Here is an 18,114-nt window from a genome sequence, read left to right on the forward strand (position 1 = left end):
TCGCCCGCAGCTGCTTAGCAAACCCCGCCAGTATCTACCCCCCAGCTGGCCCGGCACGGCTCCCGTCTGCGAGCTGGAGCTGAGGGGCTGGGGGAGCTGGCTCCCCGACACAGCAGGCTCAGGGTTCCAAGAGCCCAGTGGCGTTTGGAGCCATTGGGCTTGAGGCGCATGTTCCCTCAGGTCCCTGCTGGTAGCTTCCTCGCTGTAGCTGGGAGCTGGGTTCCCTCTGCTCTGGGCTGCCTCAGCCCCCCTATGCCCTGTGTGCAGGGAGGAGATCCGGCCCAGCTCCCCCACTGCGGGGGGCACCGTCAGCCCCACCTCCTGCTCAGCCTATTACAACACCTCGGCGGGCAAGGCTGAGCTGCTCAACAAGATGAAGGAGCTGCAGGAAGTGGCGGAGGGGACCTCCGAGGAGGAGGATGTGGATGACGAGCTGGCGCAGAAGAAGGTACCGTGGGGGTAGATGTGACGGGACTGTGCCCTGTCTCTAGGCCTGATATTGCCAGGAAGAGAACCCAGGAGTCCTGGATCCCAGCGCCCCCCATCCTCTAACCACTAGGCCCCCCTCCCATCCCCCCCCAAGAGCCTGGGACAGAGCCCAGGAGTCCCAGCTCCCAGCCCCCCATCCTTTAACCACTAGGCCCCCCCTCCTCCCCCAGAGCCCGGGAGTCCCGGCTCCTGGGCTGCCCTGACGTGAGTGCTGGGCTCTGCCGGCAGGTGCAGCTCGTCGAGAGCATCAGCCGGAAGCTGGCGGTGCTGCGAGAGGCGCAGCGGGGCCTGCAGGAGGATGTCGCCGCCAATTCTGCGCTGGGGGAGGAGGTGGAGGACCACGTGAAGGGAGCCTGCAAACCCAACGAGTTCGACAAGTTCCGCCTCTTCATTGGGGACCTGGACAAGGTGGTGAACCTGCTGCTGTCGCTCTCGGGGCGCCTGGCCCGGGTGGAGAATGCCCTCGGCAGCCTGGACCCTGCGGCCCCCGAGGATGAGAAGGTACGGGGGGGCACGCATGCCAGCTTGCCCAGGTCCCCCATCAGCCTGGCCACTGGGACAGTGGGGCACAGGTGTGAGCCTGCAGGGAGCCGCTCCTTCTCCCCACCGAGTGACCGGCTCGCAGGACCCCGACTCCTTTGCTGCGTCAGCGAAGGGCAGGTGCTCAGAGCCCTCTGACCCCCCAGGCTGGGCTCCGTCCCCCGGGGGCAGCTGTGAGGAGCTGCAGAGCCGCTCCCTGCCCGTCCGTCCAGCACCTGGCACGCAGGCAGGGTCACACCCAGCCATGGGCTGGCCAGCCCCTGCCAAAGCAAGGCCTTGCCTCCCCGAGCATAGCGCCGGTGGGGAGCCCCCTCGTGTAGCCAGCGTAAGCCTGTGCCTGCTCCCTCCTCCCCGCACCCGGCTGCAGAGGAACACGCCGCAGCCTTCCCCCACCGGAGCTGGCGTTTCCCACGCTTGTCTCCCAGCTCGCTGGGGTGGATAGAGCACACCCTGGGGAACGGGCCGTAAAGGCGCCGGCAGCGGATCAGAGCCGCTGGGTTTTGTTATCAGCGAGGAGACTCAAGTCAGGAGCTGAGTTAGTGAGTTCTCTGCCGGGCTGCGCAGGCTGCAGGCTCTCACGTCACCAGCCACACACATGTACCCGGGTTAGAAACCCCCTTTGCCTGGCTCTGCGCAGCCCCGGAGCAGGCCGGGCTCCCCAGCGCAGGGCGCAGGCTGGGCTCCCAGGCGGTTTCTGGGAGAGGGCTGGGCTCCCAAGAGGGAGTCCAGAGACACGTGGTCCGAGCTTTCTGGCACAGCAGGTGCAGCTTTTCCCCGGTGCCCCGGCCTTGCTGATGGGCCGTCAGCCCCGGCAGGCTGTGGCGACGTCACCGCTCCGAGCCCCAGCGGTACGACGAGGAGCCATGTGCTCAGCCGGCGGCAGCTGCCCTGGGACGCGCACACGGCCCCTCTCGTCTGAGACCCGCAGGGTGGGGTCCTGGTGCCCTGTTGGGGTGCAGCGCCCAGGGCTCACGGCCCCTGCTTTGCCCCCAGCTGGCGCTGCTGGAGAAGAAGCGGCAGCTGACAGAGCAGCTGGAGGATGCCAAGGAGCTGAAGGAGCACGTGGACCGGCGGGAGAGGGCCGTGTTCGGCGCCGTCTCGCGCCGCCTGCCGCCGGAGCAGCTGCAGGACTACCAGCACTTCGTCAAGATGAAGTCGGCCCTCGTCATTGAGCAGCGGGAGCTGGAGGAGAAAATCAAGCTGGGCGAGGAGCAGCTCAGCTGTCTGAGGGAGAGTCTGCTGCTCGGGCCCCGAGAGTGCTAGGGCCGCTCTGCGCAGCTGTGCCTGGAGCGCTCACGGGCAGGTGGCTGCCAGAGGACCAGGAGCAGAGAGGGCGGCCGCCCACGCGCCTCCCAGCCGTGACCAGGGCGCACGGGGCTGCCTCTCCCCTGCGGCGCCGAGCGGGTCGGGCTGCGCTAGCCACGGCTGCAGGCCCCGAAGCTGGGCAGCCAGTGTCGCGGGTGGGAGCGGCTGCTTGGGGAGCAGGCAGGGGTCTCGGGGGCCAACGCGGAAGCCAGAGGAAACCGGACTCTGTGCCACACCCCGGGGAAGCTTCTGTCTCTTCCCCAGCCCTGGCCCAGGCTGGCAGCTGGTTCTACAGCCGGCAGGAGAGCGCCCCCCTGCCAAAGATCCCCTCTCCCTTGGGGGGAAGCCATGCTCGCCCTGCCGTGGCCCACGTGGCACAGCCAAAGAGGGTCTCGTGCCAGCGCCTGGCCCCCACCCGAAGGTGTTTGGTGTGCGAGGTCCCAACCAGAGTTATTTATTTGTTTTCAGCTGCTGTTCCCGGGGGGGAGGGGGCAGGGCCCTTAGCCGCGGGCAGACTCTGTCCCCAGCACGGCTTCGGGCCCAGCGCCGTGCGTTCCCCTCGCAGCAGGGCAGGAGCCAGCCGCCCGGGGGGGCAGGGCGTGGGATGGGTGCCCAGCCCTGGCCTAGGTCAGCAGGAGGTTGGCGGGGGGATTCGTAAACACCCCCCAGCCTGGGCCAGCTCCACACCCGCCGTGGCCGCTTGGCTGCAGTGTGCGGAGTCCGTTCCCAGCAGGCGTGAGAACCCAGACCCAGATGTTCTTTCCATCCCCCACCCAGTGCGTGTGAGCTCATGCACTTCCCTGCCTGTGCCTCCCTCCAGCCTGCCAGCCGGGCACCTTGGCATAGCGCTTGGCGCTCCGTGCGGGCACCCCGCCCCTCAGACACCTGGTGCCAGGCAGCCGCCTGCCCTGGCTTTTCAGTCCCAGCTGCTGCTGCCACCTCCCAGGCCGCGGTAGCTGAGGCTTGTCCGATTGTCCGTGGGGCTGTGCACACAGAGAGGGTCTGGGTGGGGCTGGTGCACGGGTGGCTGTAGGGCAGGCATGTGGTCTCTGGGATGCACCCTCCCGGTGCCCTTGGCCATGACAGGCTGGTGCAGGTGTGGCACAGCCCCCACCCTGCCTGTCCCGTCCCGTCCCCTGACTTCTCCCCTGGGTTGTGGACTCTGCCACCCCCCTGCCTGTCTGCTCCCCTGGTCCAATGGCGGGGGAGTTCCCAGCCCAGCAGAGCGGTTCTGGAGGCCCCCGCACCTCCGGCTGTGTGACGGCTGATGCTTGGGGCGGTCTGGACCCTGCAGGTGGCTTCCCCCTTGGCTTGCTGGTCGTAGGACTCAGTAGGAGCGTCTGATGCCTTAGAAACCGGTCGCAGTGCGTGAGCAGCAGCGCCGGAGCAAGCACTACCCCTCTTTGTCTGGGCCGCTACCTGGCTCAGACAGCCCAGGCCCCGGTGCTGGGTGTGCCTCCCTGGGGGGAATGTCGCTTCCCCAGCAACCCCGTTGCCCACCAGAGCAGGCGCCAGTGAGCTGTGCCTGGATGGGAGCTAGAGAGACGCAGGGGTCTCCTGGAGAGACTGGTTCCGACTGGGATTTCCTGGCATTAAGGGCCTGAGCTGGTTTGATGCTCCTGCTCCACCCTTCAGCACTTCTGGCCCTAAGGAGTTAATCACGTCTTCCCCTAGCGCAGCTTCTGAGTAACCAAAGGAATTTGCTGGGGTCCAGCCACAAATCCTCTGCCCCAACATCCTCTTCCTTCCCATTGTGTTTGGAACAATAGGAAACCCACTAGGCCTTAACTCTCTCAGCTCTGGGCTGGCAGGCGCTGCTCAGCTGTCTGGGATCTCGGGAACATCGCTCTGCTGTGCCCCTGCAGGGTGGAGGGACTGTCCTGGCCCAGGAGCTGAGCCATCCCCCCTTGGGCTGCCCCGGGAGGGTCCCTGCTGAAGCTCTGCCTTTGGGGGTGGGGCAGTTCCCAGAGCAGCAGTGTGACAGCACTTGCAGTCATGGTCGGGGCCAGGCCAGATGAAGCCACGGCTGGGACACCTCTCTCCACGCCCCACGGGTCAGAGAAGGAGACGCAGAGCTGAGGGATCTCCAGTGCCAGCTGCTGGGTGGAGGGTGTGATGTTAAATTGGGGGGACAACCTGGCCCTGCCTTTCCTCTGATCCACCAGTGTGAGGGACCCCCCCATTCCCAGTGCCCCCCTATTCCCTGCCTCCCCTGGCCTTGTGCCAGCCAGCCAGGTGGGGATAGGCTGAGCCAGGTTGTGCACCCGCCGGGACCTGCAGAGCGGGGCTCAGAAGGAGGTGCTGAGCCTACCTTGCCCGATGCCCCCTGGGGATCAGTGCTCGGGGGCAGAGCAGAGCTGAGCTGGCCATCTGGTGCCTCAGCCTCCCCGCTTGGCTGCAGACGCCCTGGGACCTGCCGTCGCCATGCACCTCGTGACGTAACTCACCCCCCAGCCAGGAGAGGTGTAAAATCAAGTCTCTCCACTGAGCTACCCCCATCGCGGGTGTCAGAAGCGCTTACGGACTGGGGGGCGTTTGGGTGTAACTCAGCCAGGTCTCGCTCTCCAGAAGGAGGAGATTTTGCTCTAGGGATGGGGGTGCAGTGGCTAAACCCCTGAGTTCTTCTCGGGCTCGTTAACACTAACGGTTGCCACACTGACACTTGGCAAGTGTCCCCGCCCGGGAGGAGGCTGTCGCAAGGCCTGGCTGCTTCCAGTGTCTCCTGGCACTGGGAGCCCAGCCTGCCCCAGGCGCTCTCCTTTCCCGTTCGGAACCTTCCAGAGAGATTCGACATAAGCTTTGCTGCTGATTTTGCACACGTGTCTTTCCCGAGTAACCCTGGAACCCCTAAAACTGGCTGCAGCCAGAAAGGAAATAGCTGCAAACAACTGATTTGTAAAGGATTCAGGTTGAGCAATTACAATGTGAGGTGAAGATTCAGCGAGTCCGAGTCCGTGCCCGGCATCCTGTTGCCTCCAGGCTGTGATTAGAGCTGGGTGTTGTTGGGGGCGGGGGGCAGAGAGGAGATGAGAAAAGACTCCTGAAATAATACTGGAAAGCCTCATTGTTTCCATGCAAAGCCCTGGATTTCTGACATGAGTCAAATTCCTGGCCTCCATTTTTAGCACTAAGCAGATATGATGTTGCAGGTCCTTGTAACCAATTTCCTACCCCAGGCTGTTTGGAAATGTAATCAGCACATGGTCACCACTTAACGCTTCCCTCCTCCTCCCTTGCCGTGTGGCGAGGGAGCCTCCTGAGCACTACATGCATGTAGGCCCAACAAGGCAACCAGACGAGAAGCAATCCCCACCAAAGCCTTCAAAGAAGGTGGCCGGAGCTCTGCAAACAGCTCCACCTCCCGAGTCTCAAGATCCGGGACAGGGACCAGATGCCACAAGACTTCAGAGACGCACTGATCGTCAGTCTCTTCAAGAAGTCAGACTGCGGAAGCTATCATGGCATCTCCCTCCTGGCAACAGCAGGGAAAATCATAGCTTGAATCCTTGCAAACTGACTCCTGCTACTCAGAAAAAATTCTCCTTGTGTGGCTTCTCACCACCCCGAGGAACACAATTTTCACCGTCCAGCAACTGCAGGAAATGTCATGAACACAATCAAGCCTTAAGTTATGTCACGAGTTTTGTCGACCTGACCAAAGCCTTCGACTCAGTTGCAACACCCTGTGGACCATCCTCTCAAAGATTGACTGCCCCAGAAAATTCATTAGCGCGTTAAGGCAGCTTCACGACAACGTGACTGCCACAGTACTGAGCAACAGCCGATCCCAAAGAGACCCCTTTGAGATCAAAAGAGGAATCAAGCAAGGCTGCGTCATCACGCCATCACTGTTCTGCACCTTCATCGCCATGCACCTTCGCCTCATTGATGGCAAGCTTCCAGATGGTGTGCGGATAGTCTATAGAATGAGCGAGAAGCTTTTCAATCTCAGGAGACTGAAAGCTAAAAGACCTCTACAACCTCCATCATGGAGCTCCAGTACGTGGCTGATATATGATTGCTGCTCTTTCTCCCTCAGCCCTTCAAACCATCTTAAGTGCCTTTGCTGAAGCATATGAAAATCTCGACCTCACACAATGTCAAAAAGACCAAGGTGCTCCACCAACCTCCACTGATGGGACAATCCCACGCACCTATTGAAGTCAGTGGAGAACTGCTGGAAAAGGTGCAGCACTTCCCATTCCTTGGAAGTCATCTTTCTGGTAAAGTTGACACTGAGGCGGAAATCCAGCATTGTCTGAGCTGTGCAAGCTCTGCTTTCACCTGCCTGAGACAAAGGATTTTCAAGAACTGGGACATCTATCCCAAGACAGAGCTCCTTGTATACCGTGCAGTGGTTGTTCCAGTGCTACTGCATGCAAGTGACACCTGGACAAGATACAAGCATCGTTTGAAGGCACTTGAACAATGTCATCAATGCTGCCTCAGGAAAATCTTAAATGTCTCTTGGGAGGACAGATCTGAGGAAGTGGTCCCGTCCCACGAAAGCTCATCACCTGATAAATCATCTTGTTAGTCTTTAAAGTGCTGCCTGACTGCTGGCTTGGGGTTTTTTGGGGCGAACAGGAGCACAAACACTAGTGTCCTGGAAGAGTCAAACATGACCAGCATTGAAGCCATTATCATTCACCAGCAGCTTCGCTGGACTGGTCACGTGGTTCGGATGTCTGATCAGCGCCTCCCAGAACAGGTTCTGTTTTTGAGTTGGAGGAAGGACCGAGGCGCATTGGGGCCAGCAGAAGTGATACAAGGACATGCTGAAGGCACAGATGAAAAGCTGCAGCATTGGTGTTGGCACTTGGGAGAACCTGGCCCAAGACGGCCCCCAGAGGAGAGCAATGATTGGTGAGGGAGTGGCGCAATGTGAGGGGCCCTGCCGCGGCGCAGATGAGGAGAAGTGGAGAAGAAGAGAGTCAAAAACTGCTCCACGCACCCCAACGGCTGCCAAGCTCTGCTGCTTCTGGGCTGTGACCTGCAGCTCCACAATCGGGCTGCTCAGCCATCTGTGGACTCCCGGATAGGAGGGTGACAGGAAGACATCCCACTCGTTGTCGAGCGACCGCCAAGGAGAGCACGGCTGTAGGAGCACGCTGCTTTTCACCCTGGAGGCTGTTCCACCCATTGCACTTCACTCCACTCAGGCTGTGGAACTAGCCTGGTCAATATCCCCTTGGTTCTGGTCTGTTTCACTTCCTGGTCTTCAGGCATTACCCAAGCGGCCAAGCACTGAGTTTCCAACACTACAGGGAAGGTGAACTCCACCCCAGCCTGTTGGAGCCTGCAGTGAATCATCTCTGCACAGAACCCCGCCTGAGCCGTCAGATGCATTGTTCATTGTGTGGCCCAGCCAGCCCTTCCCGTTAGATCCTTCTCATGCTGACTGGCAGAGCCTCATGTGGCCCGTATGAGACAGGCTTGCCCAGGCTAGAGCCCTGCCTAAGGCCAGGCCCAGGGCTGCTGAGCCCACAGCGCCATCCCCTGCCGTAGACCAGCTGGAGGGCCGTGGCTCTGGCCTGCAGCTTCCCTGTGGGCGTAGGGCCGGGTTGTGCTGCGTTCCCAGCCCAGCCCACAGCTCCCGCTCTGGCAGCCAGGTGTCTGTGTGCAGGGGGTGGCACGGCTTGGCTCCCCGTCCATTCTAGTGCTCCTGGCTGGCAGCCCCAGGCTCGGGTCCCTGCGGCGCACGCGGCTGGGCTGCCCGTTGGCTTTCAAACGGTACGTTTGTCCTTCCCTGCTGGACTGGCTCATGCCACGTCCGCACATGTCCTGCACAGGAGCCTGTCTGGGAAAGGCCTTCGTCGCTGGAGACAGCCACGGGGGGGCCACAGCCACTGTCATGCAGGGGCCCTGGCCAGCAGGGGTGGGGGTCGGTGCCAGGCCTGTGGGCGGGGTGGGGGGGCATGCCCGGGAAGCCCTGGCTGGGACACTGAGACAGGAGGATGGGACTGCTCCAGGTGGTGCTCCCCCCAGCATGCTGCTGAGCGACCGCCAGGTGCAGTCCAGCAGCTTGTGACACTAACCCTGCCCTGCTCGGCCCGGTGTGGGGCGGGTTGGTGCAGGCCGAGCATCTCACGGCGCAGGGGGCGCAGCTGGCGGCTCGGAGCAGTGGTTTCACAGTGTTACACGGCGCCTTTGCTATGCTGGTGATTACTGCGCTTGTCCACGTCCCTGAGAGCTCTCTGGCTGCGGGCATGTCCCCCAGGCGGCACAGTGAGCCAGGGACCTACTGCATTAAACGGTGCTAAGGACAAGGAGCCTTTGGTGTGGGGTCGTTCCTCAGGCTGTGCCCTCGCAGGGAGACCAGCCACGTCTGGTGGGGTAGCTCTGCTGGGGCCTGGCCAGGGAGCCAGCTCTCGCAGTCTGCCTCTGGGCTGAGGCCTGTGCAGGGAGCAGCACAGCCAGGCTGCCTGGGGCCCTTGCTCGCGGGCAGCGTGCTCAACTCCTGGCCCAGGCCCACAGGAGCCTGGTTCTGCTCGTGAGCCCCAGGGGCAGCCTGGCCCAGCGGGGGGCTGCTGGTGTGACACAGGTGTGATCGATTGACCGCCGGGGTCAGGCAGGGGGAGATGGAACCTGGTGCCTGCCTCGGCGAGCGGCTGGGAGCTTGCTGCAGAGACGGGGGTGGGTGGCTGCTGGGTTGGGCCTGGAGCTCCCGAGGCAGCAGGGCCGTGTGTTCGCAGCCAGGAATTCACCCTGGTGCTCCTAGCGTGGAGGGGAGCATCCGGCCGGGCTCCTGTTCTGCCTTTGCCTGGGTGAGGACGGAGCCAAAGAGATGCTCTGCGGAAGTGGGACTGGCCCCTTCTTGTCCCCGGGCCGGGCGGGGGCAGGCCTCTGCTGACCGGGAGCCCAAGGCGGCTTGGGAGGTGCAGTGATCAGCTGCACCTTCCCGGCCCCCTTCCTCCACGTGTGCCCTGGCGTCTGTGCCCCTGCATGCGGGCGGGCGCCTGGCTGGGCAGCGCGTCGCCCTGGGTGGCTGGCTGAGGTTAACCCCTTCCTCAGCATCACCCTGAGAGCAGCTGCCGAGGTGCCAGGCCTGCGTGGGCGAGCGGCCACCCCCACATGCTGCCACTAGATGGCAAGCGCTGCCTGCGGCTGGTGCATGGAAGGAGGCAGCCGGAGCCCAGGGCCTTCTCTCTGCCAGCCAGGCCGAGCCCAAGGTCGCGGTGTGCTGGGAAGCAGGCGCGGAGCGGATGTCTGGCTGGGGGGCTCGTCACCCCCTGCTCTTCATGGTGCGCCAGCCCTGCTGCTGCCAGCACTGCTACCAATTAACTGGCCCAGCCGGGGCCCACACCGCCAGCAGCTGTCCCCATCTCTGTCCAGCGCAACCGCACCTGTGTGCTGGCTGGGCCAGCGAGGCCCCAGGCTGCCGCCTGCCCATGGCTGCCTCGGGCTGCCAGCTTTCCCCTTCCTCGAAGCCAGACATGCTGCCCCCACCCCCTGCTCCGCCTGAGCCCAACTCACCTGCGCGCGGGATGGAGGAAAGGGCTGAGCAGGGGTGTAGTCCTCCAGGAATGTCTCTTAGCCGGGGGGCGCTCAGTGTGTGCAGCCGGTGCCAGACCCGAGATCAGGGCCGGCCCAGCTGTGCTAACCGCCATTGGGCAGGGCAGTCGACGCCACCAGCGAGGGCCAGGCCCCTGAGACGGCATCAGAGGGGCGGGAGCCAAAGGGGGTTGGTAACCGGCACGGCCAAGGCTGGTGCTGCAGGGAGTGTAGTTTGCACCCTGTCCGGGGGATACCTGCAACACCGGCAGCACCTGGCCCCCAGCCAGCAGATGTGGCGGCAGTGCCTCTGCTGCTGCTCTGGGCTTCTCCGCAGCACGGTGCTGCCCGGACCGCCTGCCTCTGCCCCACCAGATGTTGCCTTGCCTGCTGGAGCCCCACCCGCCTTGCTGGATGCTGCCGTTCTCCGCAGCCGGAGCTCAGCTCTGCAGGCTGGGGTCTGGCAAGGGACAGCTCCGTTGGGCACCGGTGGGCACATCCCAGCACTCTGGGTTTCATTCCATGCACCGTTAGCAGCCTGGCATTTCCCCAAGCAGCTCCCTGCTCCCTTTGACCCCTGCCCCCCCAGGACAAAGCAGCGCCTGGCCCACAGGCGCAAGAGCTGGCTTCACCCAGGAGAGAGCCGGGGTCATGCCAGGCCACGCAGGGTTAAGGGCGCACTGAGGAGGCCGATGGAGCGGTGTTGGATAGCAGCAGGGAGCTGGCCCAGGTCCTGCCAAAGGCGTCTCCTGGGACCCTCCACACTAGCTCCCAGGCCGGGCCCCTGGCAGGCTGTGAGCTCAGCAAGGCTGCTGGCCCCACTGTACCTGTGCCCCGGGCAGGGCTGTGCCCAGCGCCTGGGGGAGGCAGTTTGAAGGTCTTGGAACCAGGAGCCACTCGCATGCTGCTGCCTCACCCAGGGCCTGGAGATGTGTGATGTGCCTGGTGCGGATGGGCAGCGTCAGCTGGGTGGCTGGCAGCACATGCCTGTCCCCGGCGCTGGAGCCTGGCTAACAGGGCCGGGTGTGGACACTCCTGGGGGAGACCCCCGAAAACCCTAGAGAAGAGACGCGCTCCCAGAATCCCCCCAGCACAGCCCCTCGCAGCTGCTGCTCCCCAGGGCCTCCCCCAGCTGGGACTGATGGTGCCCAGGGCCACCACCCTGGTCAGTGTGTGACGGGGGGTGGCGGCCTGGCCCGCAGAGGCTGTTAGAAGCCCGGCTGCACTGGGGCCCAGAGGCCCTTGTGGCTAACGCATGGGTGGACAGCACCAGTGCAGCTGGGGCCCTGCCCTGAGAGCCGTGTGAGCCAGGCCTGCAGTGTGCGCCGGCGCTGCAGCCAGAGGGGGAGAGTCAGGGTGCTGCGGTGGTGCCCTGCCCAGGCTGTGGCAGGGCTCTGCTCTCTCCCCCGGTGGGGCTGGCCCACACAGCAGGCTCTGGGCTGCTGGTGGCAGGTCTGGCGGGTGCAGGTTTGATCCCTGCTGCCGGAGACACTCCATGGGTGCAGCGTTACGTGGCCATCGCAGCAGTGGGCTGCGCCAGGCTCAGGGGAAGGACAAACCCACGTCTCTGGGGGGCACAGGCCTGTGGAGAGCTGGCGCCTGTCGGCCACGCCCGCGCAAAGCCCAGCCCATGGCAGCAGCATGGGGTGTCAGGCCTGGCTCGTCCCGGCTTCCTCCACTGGCCGCACCAGCTGCCAGGTGGGGCCCCAGGTTGTATCCTGCTGGCTGGGGGAGTCTGGGGAGAGAGGAGCTGGCCTCCTGCTAGCAGAGGGTGGGCACAGGAGCAGCTAATAGGGCACATAGGGAGAGTGGGGAGACACCCACCCGCCTGCTTGTCTTGAGAGGGCACCTGCCCTAGCCGCTGCTGGCCCAGTGCTCGCCCATGCTGGCCCAGGCAGAAGCCTGTAGGCTGGTCGGGAGCAAACAGCGCCAAAAGCGGCTTCCTCCTTTGCATCACCGTTGCCATGACAACCAGTGGAGACGTCACATAGCAAGGGACTGATGCTGGGAGGCGGGAAAGCCGGCACTGTCCTCCGCTGCTCTAGTTTGCAGGTGGGGAAACTGAGGCACAGGGCAGTGGTTCACCCAGGATTCCCTTGTGAGGCAATGGCCGCTCTGGGGCTAGATGCTGGGCTCCCAAGCCCAGCCCTGGAGCCTCCTCAGACCTCTGCGGGGCAGGCTGGCAGCTGTCGGCTGCTGGGAACTGTGCATGGCCCATGAATATAGTCCATGATGGGGGCCACTGGGTCTCTGCTGCCATGGGGAAGGGGCCCAGGTTAGGAATTTACCAGCAGCATTCACAACCTCAGGGAAGGGCAGTGCCGCGGCGCAGGCTGTGCTACGGTGCAGGTGTGAGTGTGCAGGGGCATGTGGTGGTTAGTGCTACGCTGCAGGTGTGAGTGTGCAGGGCTGCACGGTGGTTAGTGCTACGGTGCAGGTGTGAGGGTGCAGGGGCGCTCGGCAGTTAGTGCTACGCCGCAGGTGTGAGTGTGCAGGGCTGCGCGGTGGTTAGTGCTACGGTGCAGGTGTGTGTGTGCAGGGCCGCTCAGCGGTTAGTGGTTTAACGAGGCAGGTGTGAGTGTGCAGGGCCGCTCGGTGGTTAGTGCTATAGTGCAGGTGTGAGGGTGCAGGGCCGCTCGGCGGTTAGTGGTTTAACGGGGCATTTGTGAGTGTGCAGGGCTGCGTGGTGGTTAGTGCTATAGTGCAGGTGTGAGTGTGCAGGGCTGCGTGGTGGTTAGTGCTATAGTGCAGGTGTGAGTGTGCAGGGCTGCGTGGTGGTTAGTGCTACGGTGCAGGTGTGAGTGTGCAGGGCCGCTCGGTGGTTAGTGCTATAGTGCAGGTGTGAAGGTGCAGGGCCTCTCGGCGGTTAGTGGTTTAATGGGGCAGGTGTGAGTGTGCAGGGCTGCTCGGTGGTTAGTGCTATAGTGCAGGTGTGAGTGTGCAGGGCTGCTCGGCGGATAGTGGTTTAACGGGGCACGTGTGAGTGTGCAGGGCCGCTTGGTGGTTAGTGCTATGGTGCAGGTGTGAGTGTGCAGGGCCGCTCGGCGGTTAGTGGTTTAACGGGGCACGTGTGAGTGTGCAGGGCCGCTCGGCGGTTAGTGCTATAGTGCAGGTGTGAGTGTGCAGGGCCGCTCGGCGGTTAGTGGTTTAACGGGGCAGGTGTGAGTGTGCAGGGCCGCTCGGTGGTTAGTGCTATGGTGCAGGTGTGAGTGTGCAGGGCCGCTCGGCGGTTAGTGCTGTAGTGCAGGTGTGAGTGTGCAGGGCTGCTCAGTGGTTAGTGCTATAGTGCAGGTGTGAGTGTGCAGGGCTGCTCGGCGGTTAGTGGTTTAACGGGGCAGGTGTGAGTGTGCAGGGCCGCTCGGTGGTTAGTGCTATGGTGCAGGTGTGAGTGTGCAGGGCCGCTCGGCGGTTAGTGCTATGGTGCAGGTGTGAGTGTGCAGGGCCGCTCGGCGGTTAGTGGTTTAACGGGGCACGTGTGAGTGTGCAGGGCCGCTCGGCGGTTAGTGGTTTAACGGGGCAGGTGTGAGTGTGCAGGGCCACTCGGCGGTTAGTGGTTTAATGGGGCAGGTGTGAGTGTGCAGGGCCGCTCGGCGGTTAGTGGTTTAACGGGGCAGGTGTGAGTGTGCAGGGCCACTCGGTGGTTAGTGCTATGGCGCAGGTGTGAGTGTGCAGGGCCGCTCGGCGGTTAGTGGTTTAACGGGGCAGGTGTGAGTGTGCAGGGCTGCTCGGTGGTTAGTGCTATGGTGCAGGTGTGAGTGTGCAGGGCCGCTCGGCGGTTAGTGGTTTAACGGGGCAGGTGTGAGTGTGCAGGGCCGCTCGGCGGTTAGTGGTTTAACGGGGCAGGTGTGAGTGTGCAGGGCTGCTCGGTGGTTAGTGCTATAGTGCAGGTGTGAGTGTGCAGGGCCGCTCGGCGGTTAGCGGTTTAACGGGGCAGGTGTGAGTGTGCAGGGCCGCTTGGTGGTTAGTGCTATGGTGCAGGTGTGAGTGTGCAGGGCCGCTCGGCGGTTAGTGGTTTAACGGGGCAGGTGTGAGTGTGCAGGGCCGCTCGGCGGTTAGTGGTTTAACGGGGCAGGTGTGAGTGTGCAGGGCTGCTCGGTGGTTAGTGCTATAGTGCAGGTGTGAGTGTGCAGGGCCGCTCGGCGGTTAGCGGTTTAACGGGGCAGGTGTGAGTGTGCAGGGCCGCTCGGCGGTTAGCGGTTTAGCGGGGCAGGTGTGAGTGTGCAGGGCCGCTTGGCGGTTAGCGGTTTAGCGGGGCACGTGTGAGTGTGCAGGGCCGCTCGGCGGTTAGCGGTTTAACGGGGCAGGTGTGAGTGTGCAGGGCCGCTCGGCGGTTAGCGGTTTAACGGTGCAGGTGTGAGTGTGCAGGGCCGCTCGGCGGTTAGCGGTTTAGCGGGGCAGAGTGCCATGAATTGCGTGCGACTGAACGGCCGCGAATGCCCTGTTCGCTTACCGAAGGGCAGCTGCGGAGCTGCGGGGCCTGAGCCTGCCCAGCTTCCACGGCGGGAGCTCGAGTGTGTCCAGGGAGCTCGGGCGGGGCAGAGCAAGCACCGAGCACCCTTCACCCTCCCCAGCTGCTCTGCTGTGCCGGAAGGGAAAGGGCTCGGTTGAGATGGTGCCTGCAGGGCTTGAAAGGGGCCGTTGACAACGCTGAGCATCGATGTACAAAGTGTTTACTCAGAGCGGCGCAAAGGACAAGGGGGATGTTCGTGCCGCTGTTAATCAAATGGCCAAAGTCACAGCCCCAGGCTCAAGAAGAGGCTAAGAGCAGTTCCGGGTGAAGGAGAAATGAGCAGCTACAACCACCCTCCCCGCCTCGGCCACCTCCCCAAGATGTAACAAAGGTGTGGGGGTTTCAGGGGTCCCTGAGCTCTGCTCCCCCAGCCACAGCCAGGAGTGACTCATGCAGCAGGTGGGTTACTGGGCGACGGATGCAGCCTGGTGCAGGCTCTTCAGCCCAGCAGCCAGAAGAGGTCTGTCTGACCTGTGCTGAGGGGCGGCGATCCCCCAGAGGGACCCCCTGGCCTGGAGACCCTGCCTGGGGCCCTGCCTGTTTTGCCCCTCTCCAGCCTCCAGACAACTTCTGCTAACGGTTTGGTTCTAATTCAACAACCAGCCAGGCTGTGCCTCCCCCTTCGTGTGGGTCCCAGCTGAGCAGAGGTGTTCCCTGGTGGCCTCTGTGAGCCACTCACTCACATGCACCCCCCACTTGGTCACATCTCTCCCCGCCTCCGGGCACAACTGAGCGGGGTCACCTAGCCAGTGACCTAGGAAGTTCAGGGCCCCCCCGTGTGCCAGGGCATTGGCTGTGATACTGTTGTTCCCCTTGACGCAGGCCACCTCCATGTTGTAGTCCTGCAGGAGCAGCTCCACCGCAGGAGCTTGGCCTTGGCTCCTTTCATGGGATGCAGCCAGGTCAGGGCCTCCTTCACTGGGCGGCCTTCAGCCTTTCCTGGCCACCCTCAGCTGGGCCCTCAGCTCTGGTCCAGCCCTCTGGATGATGCTTCTGTGGGTGACCCTTGTTTCCAGGCCCTGCAGGCACAGCTGATGCATGGCAGCCCTACCCCTGACTGGACAGGCCCTTCGGGGACCCCTGCCATCAGTGCAGTGTGCATCACCCACACTGCCCATCGTCTGCCCACGTTGTCGCCCTCCAGGCAGGACCCCAGGGTGCTCCCTCTGTCGGCCACAGCATCAGAGCCACCAGCCCTACCGGCACTGCGTTGGTGCCAGACGAGGCCCGTACCCACCTCCCTTCTCCCCACCAGCTGAGCACATGCAAGATCTGTCCCCTCTGCTCCGCATGGCTCCTGCTCGCAGGTCCTGCTGGGTGATGTTCACCACCCCAAGGCCAATCCTTTAGCCTCCGCGGCTCTCTGAGTGGCCTTACCCGCCCATGCTGCCCTATTACGGCTGGCCCAGGCCTCCAGTGCCCCTTATACCAAACAGGGCCCAACACCAATACCACAATCTCTAGAGGAGCACAACTTTGTGTTACCCCACACACCCCGGCCTCCTGCCGGTCCGTGTCACAACCAACCAGGCCAGTCAGCAACACTTCATCGCCATCTCCGACCATGCTGCCCAGAGCCTCAACTCCCACGGCTTATCCACCAGCCAGGTCCCAGTTCCGCACTGCCTGCTGCTGGGCTATTCCCACGAAATCCAAGTCCTGCTCGCTCCGGACTGGCCGACTCCCCGGCTGTCTCCTACCAGCTGGCAGCAGGACCTCCACTGCCTCGGGGATGGGAGTGCACCTGTGGCCACAGCCCTGAGAAAACCATGGAGGGGATCCTCAAGGAACCCATTTTGGAGCACTTGGAAGAGGGGAAAGTGATCAAGAGTAGTCAACGTGGATTCACCAAGGGCAAGTCGTTCCTGATCAATCTGATTAGCTTCTGTGATGAGGTAACTGGCTCTGTGGACATGGGGAAGTCATTGGATGTGACATGCCTTGACTTCAGCAAAGGTTTTGATACGGTCTCCCACGACATTCTTGCCCATAAGTTAAGGAAGTGTGGATTGGATGCATGAACTGTGAGATGGATAGGAAGCTGGCTTGATGGACAGGTCCAACAGGTAGTGATCAGTGTCTCTATGTCTGCTTGGCAGTCAGTTTCAAGTGGAGCGCCCCAAGGATCGGTTCTGGGGCCGGTACTGTTCAACATCTTTGTTAATGACCTGGACGAGGGGATGGATTGCACCCTCAGCAGATTTGCGGATGACACTAAGCTGGGGGGATCAGGTAGATATGTTGGAGGGTAGGGATAGGGTCCAGGGTGACCTAGATAAATTAGAGGATTGGGCCAAAAGAAATCTGATGCAATTCAACAAGATGTGCAGAATCCTGCCCTTGGGAATGAAGAATCCCAAGCGCTGTTACAGGCTGGGGACCAAATGGCTAAGCGGCAGTACCATGGAAAGGGACTGAGGAATTATGGTGGGTGAGAGGCTGGAGATCAGTCAGCAGTGCGCTCTTGTAGCCAAGAAGGCTAACGGCATAATGGGGTGTGTTAGGAGGAGCATTTCCAGCAGCTCTAGAGAAGTTATTATGCCCCTCTGCTCTGCACTGGTGAGACCCCCTCTGGTGTATTGTGTCCAGTTCTGGGCCCCCCCTCCAGTACAGAGCTTGGGCTTATTTAGTTTGCAGAAGAGAAGACTGAGGGGGATTTGATAGCAGCCTTCAACTTCCTGAAAGGGGCTCTACAGAGGATGGGGAGAGGCTGTTCTCAGTGGTGTCAGATGGCAGAACAAGGAGCAATGGTCTGAAGTTCCAGAGGGGGAGGTGTAGGTTGGATATGAGGAAAAACTCTTTCCCCAGGCGGGTGGTGAGGCACTGGAATGTGTTGCCTACAGAGGTGGTGGAAGCTCCATCCCTGGGGGTTTTTAAGTCCTGGGTTGTCATGGCCCTGGCTGGGATGATTTAGTTGGGGCTGATCCTGCTTGAGGCAGGGGCCTGGACTCGATGACCCCTGAGGTCCCCCCCAGCCCTGGGAGTCTATGATTTTGTGCTCCAGGGCCACTTGACAGACGCTGCATCTCTCTCCCTGGCACCCAGCGCGTTTCTCTGCCGCGCCTCCTGGCTCGTTGTGGCCTTGTCAGTGCCGCTGCGGCAGGTCTACCGTGGGGCAGCCGCAGGGTGGAGCGGAGTGAGAGCCACGAGCCAGCGGAGTGACTGGCTGCTGGGGGTGGGGCATTGCCCAGCACGGGCACCTGTTCGCTCAAGGCAGGAAGCATTTGGGAAAGGCTCTGCCTCAGACCGGGCTCAGACTGTGCAGTCTGTTCCAGCCTGGCGCGCTGGCAATTCCTCCCCATTTGTGTTCCAGTAGCACAGCGGGGCCCCAGCCGTGCTCCACGCCCGCGGTTCTGACGCTGCTGGGGGAGGGAAGTAGGCAGAAGTGACGGTCCCAGTCCTGCGCTCTACCCATTGGGTCACACAGCCTCCCTGTTCCAGTCAGCCCCAGACTCCTGTGCCACACAGTGACAGCCAGGCCGTTAGGAGTCTGTAAACGGTGATTTAAGCACCTAAACTGGCAGGTGGCCTACGCATTCCCTGGGTCCATGCCAGCACCCCTGACACGCTCTCAGGCCACCTAAGCCCTCGGTTGCTAGCTCCCTTCCCCGGGGGCCTAACCCCCTGGTGCCTGTCTGCAGCAGACAATGTGCTGCTCAGGGCTTCGCCCAGCCTCTGCCGCGGGTCTCTAACCTGCAGACCACCCAGGAGGGGAGCGGCGTGGCCAGGAGGGGTTCAGCGCTGGGCTCCCTGGCTCCGGGACGGGATTAGCGGCT

General features: G+C 62.6%; 1 protein-coding gene across 4 annotated transcripts in view; it reads left to right on the forward strand.

Annotated features, from left to right (window-relative positions):
• SHROOM4 (shroom family member 4) overlaps positions 1 to 8,607 on the forward strand; it is a 34,968-nt gene extending 26,361 nt beyond the window's left edge. For all 4 annotated transcript variants that reach the window (XM_075007584.1, XM_075007587.1, XM_075007585.1 and 1 more), the window contains 3 exons: positions 268 to 448; positions 718 to 990; positions 2,023 to 8,607. In XM_075007584.1, the coding sequence (XP_074863685.1) occupies positions 268 to 448; positions 718 to 990; positions 2,023 to 2,292 (724 nt within the window). In that variant the 3' untranslated portion in view covers positions 2,293 to 8,607. The remainder of the gene's footprint in view (positions 1 to 267; positions 449 to 717; positions 991 to 2,022) is intronic.
• The last annotated feature ends 9,507 nt before the right edge of the window (positions 8,608 to 18,114 follow it).

The sequence above is a fragment of the Carettochelys insculpta genome, chromosome 13, assembly GCF_033958435.1.
Source record: "Carettochelys insculpta isolate YL-2023 chromosome 13, ASM3395843v1, whole genome shotgun sequence".
NCBI classification, from domain to species: Eukaryota; Metazoa; Chordata; order Testudines; family Carettochelyidae; genus Carettochelys; species Carettochelys insculpta.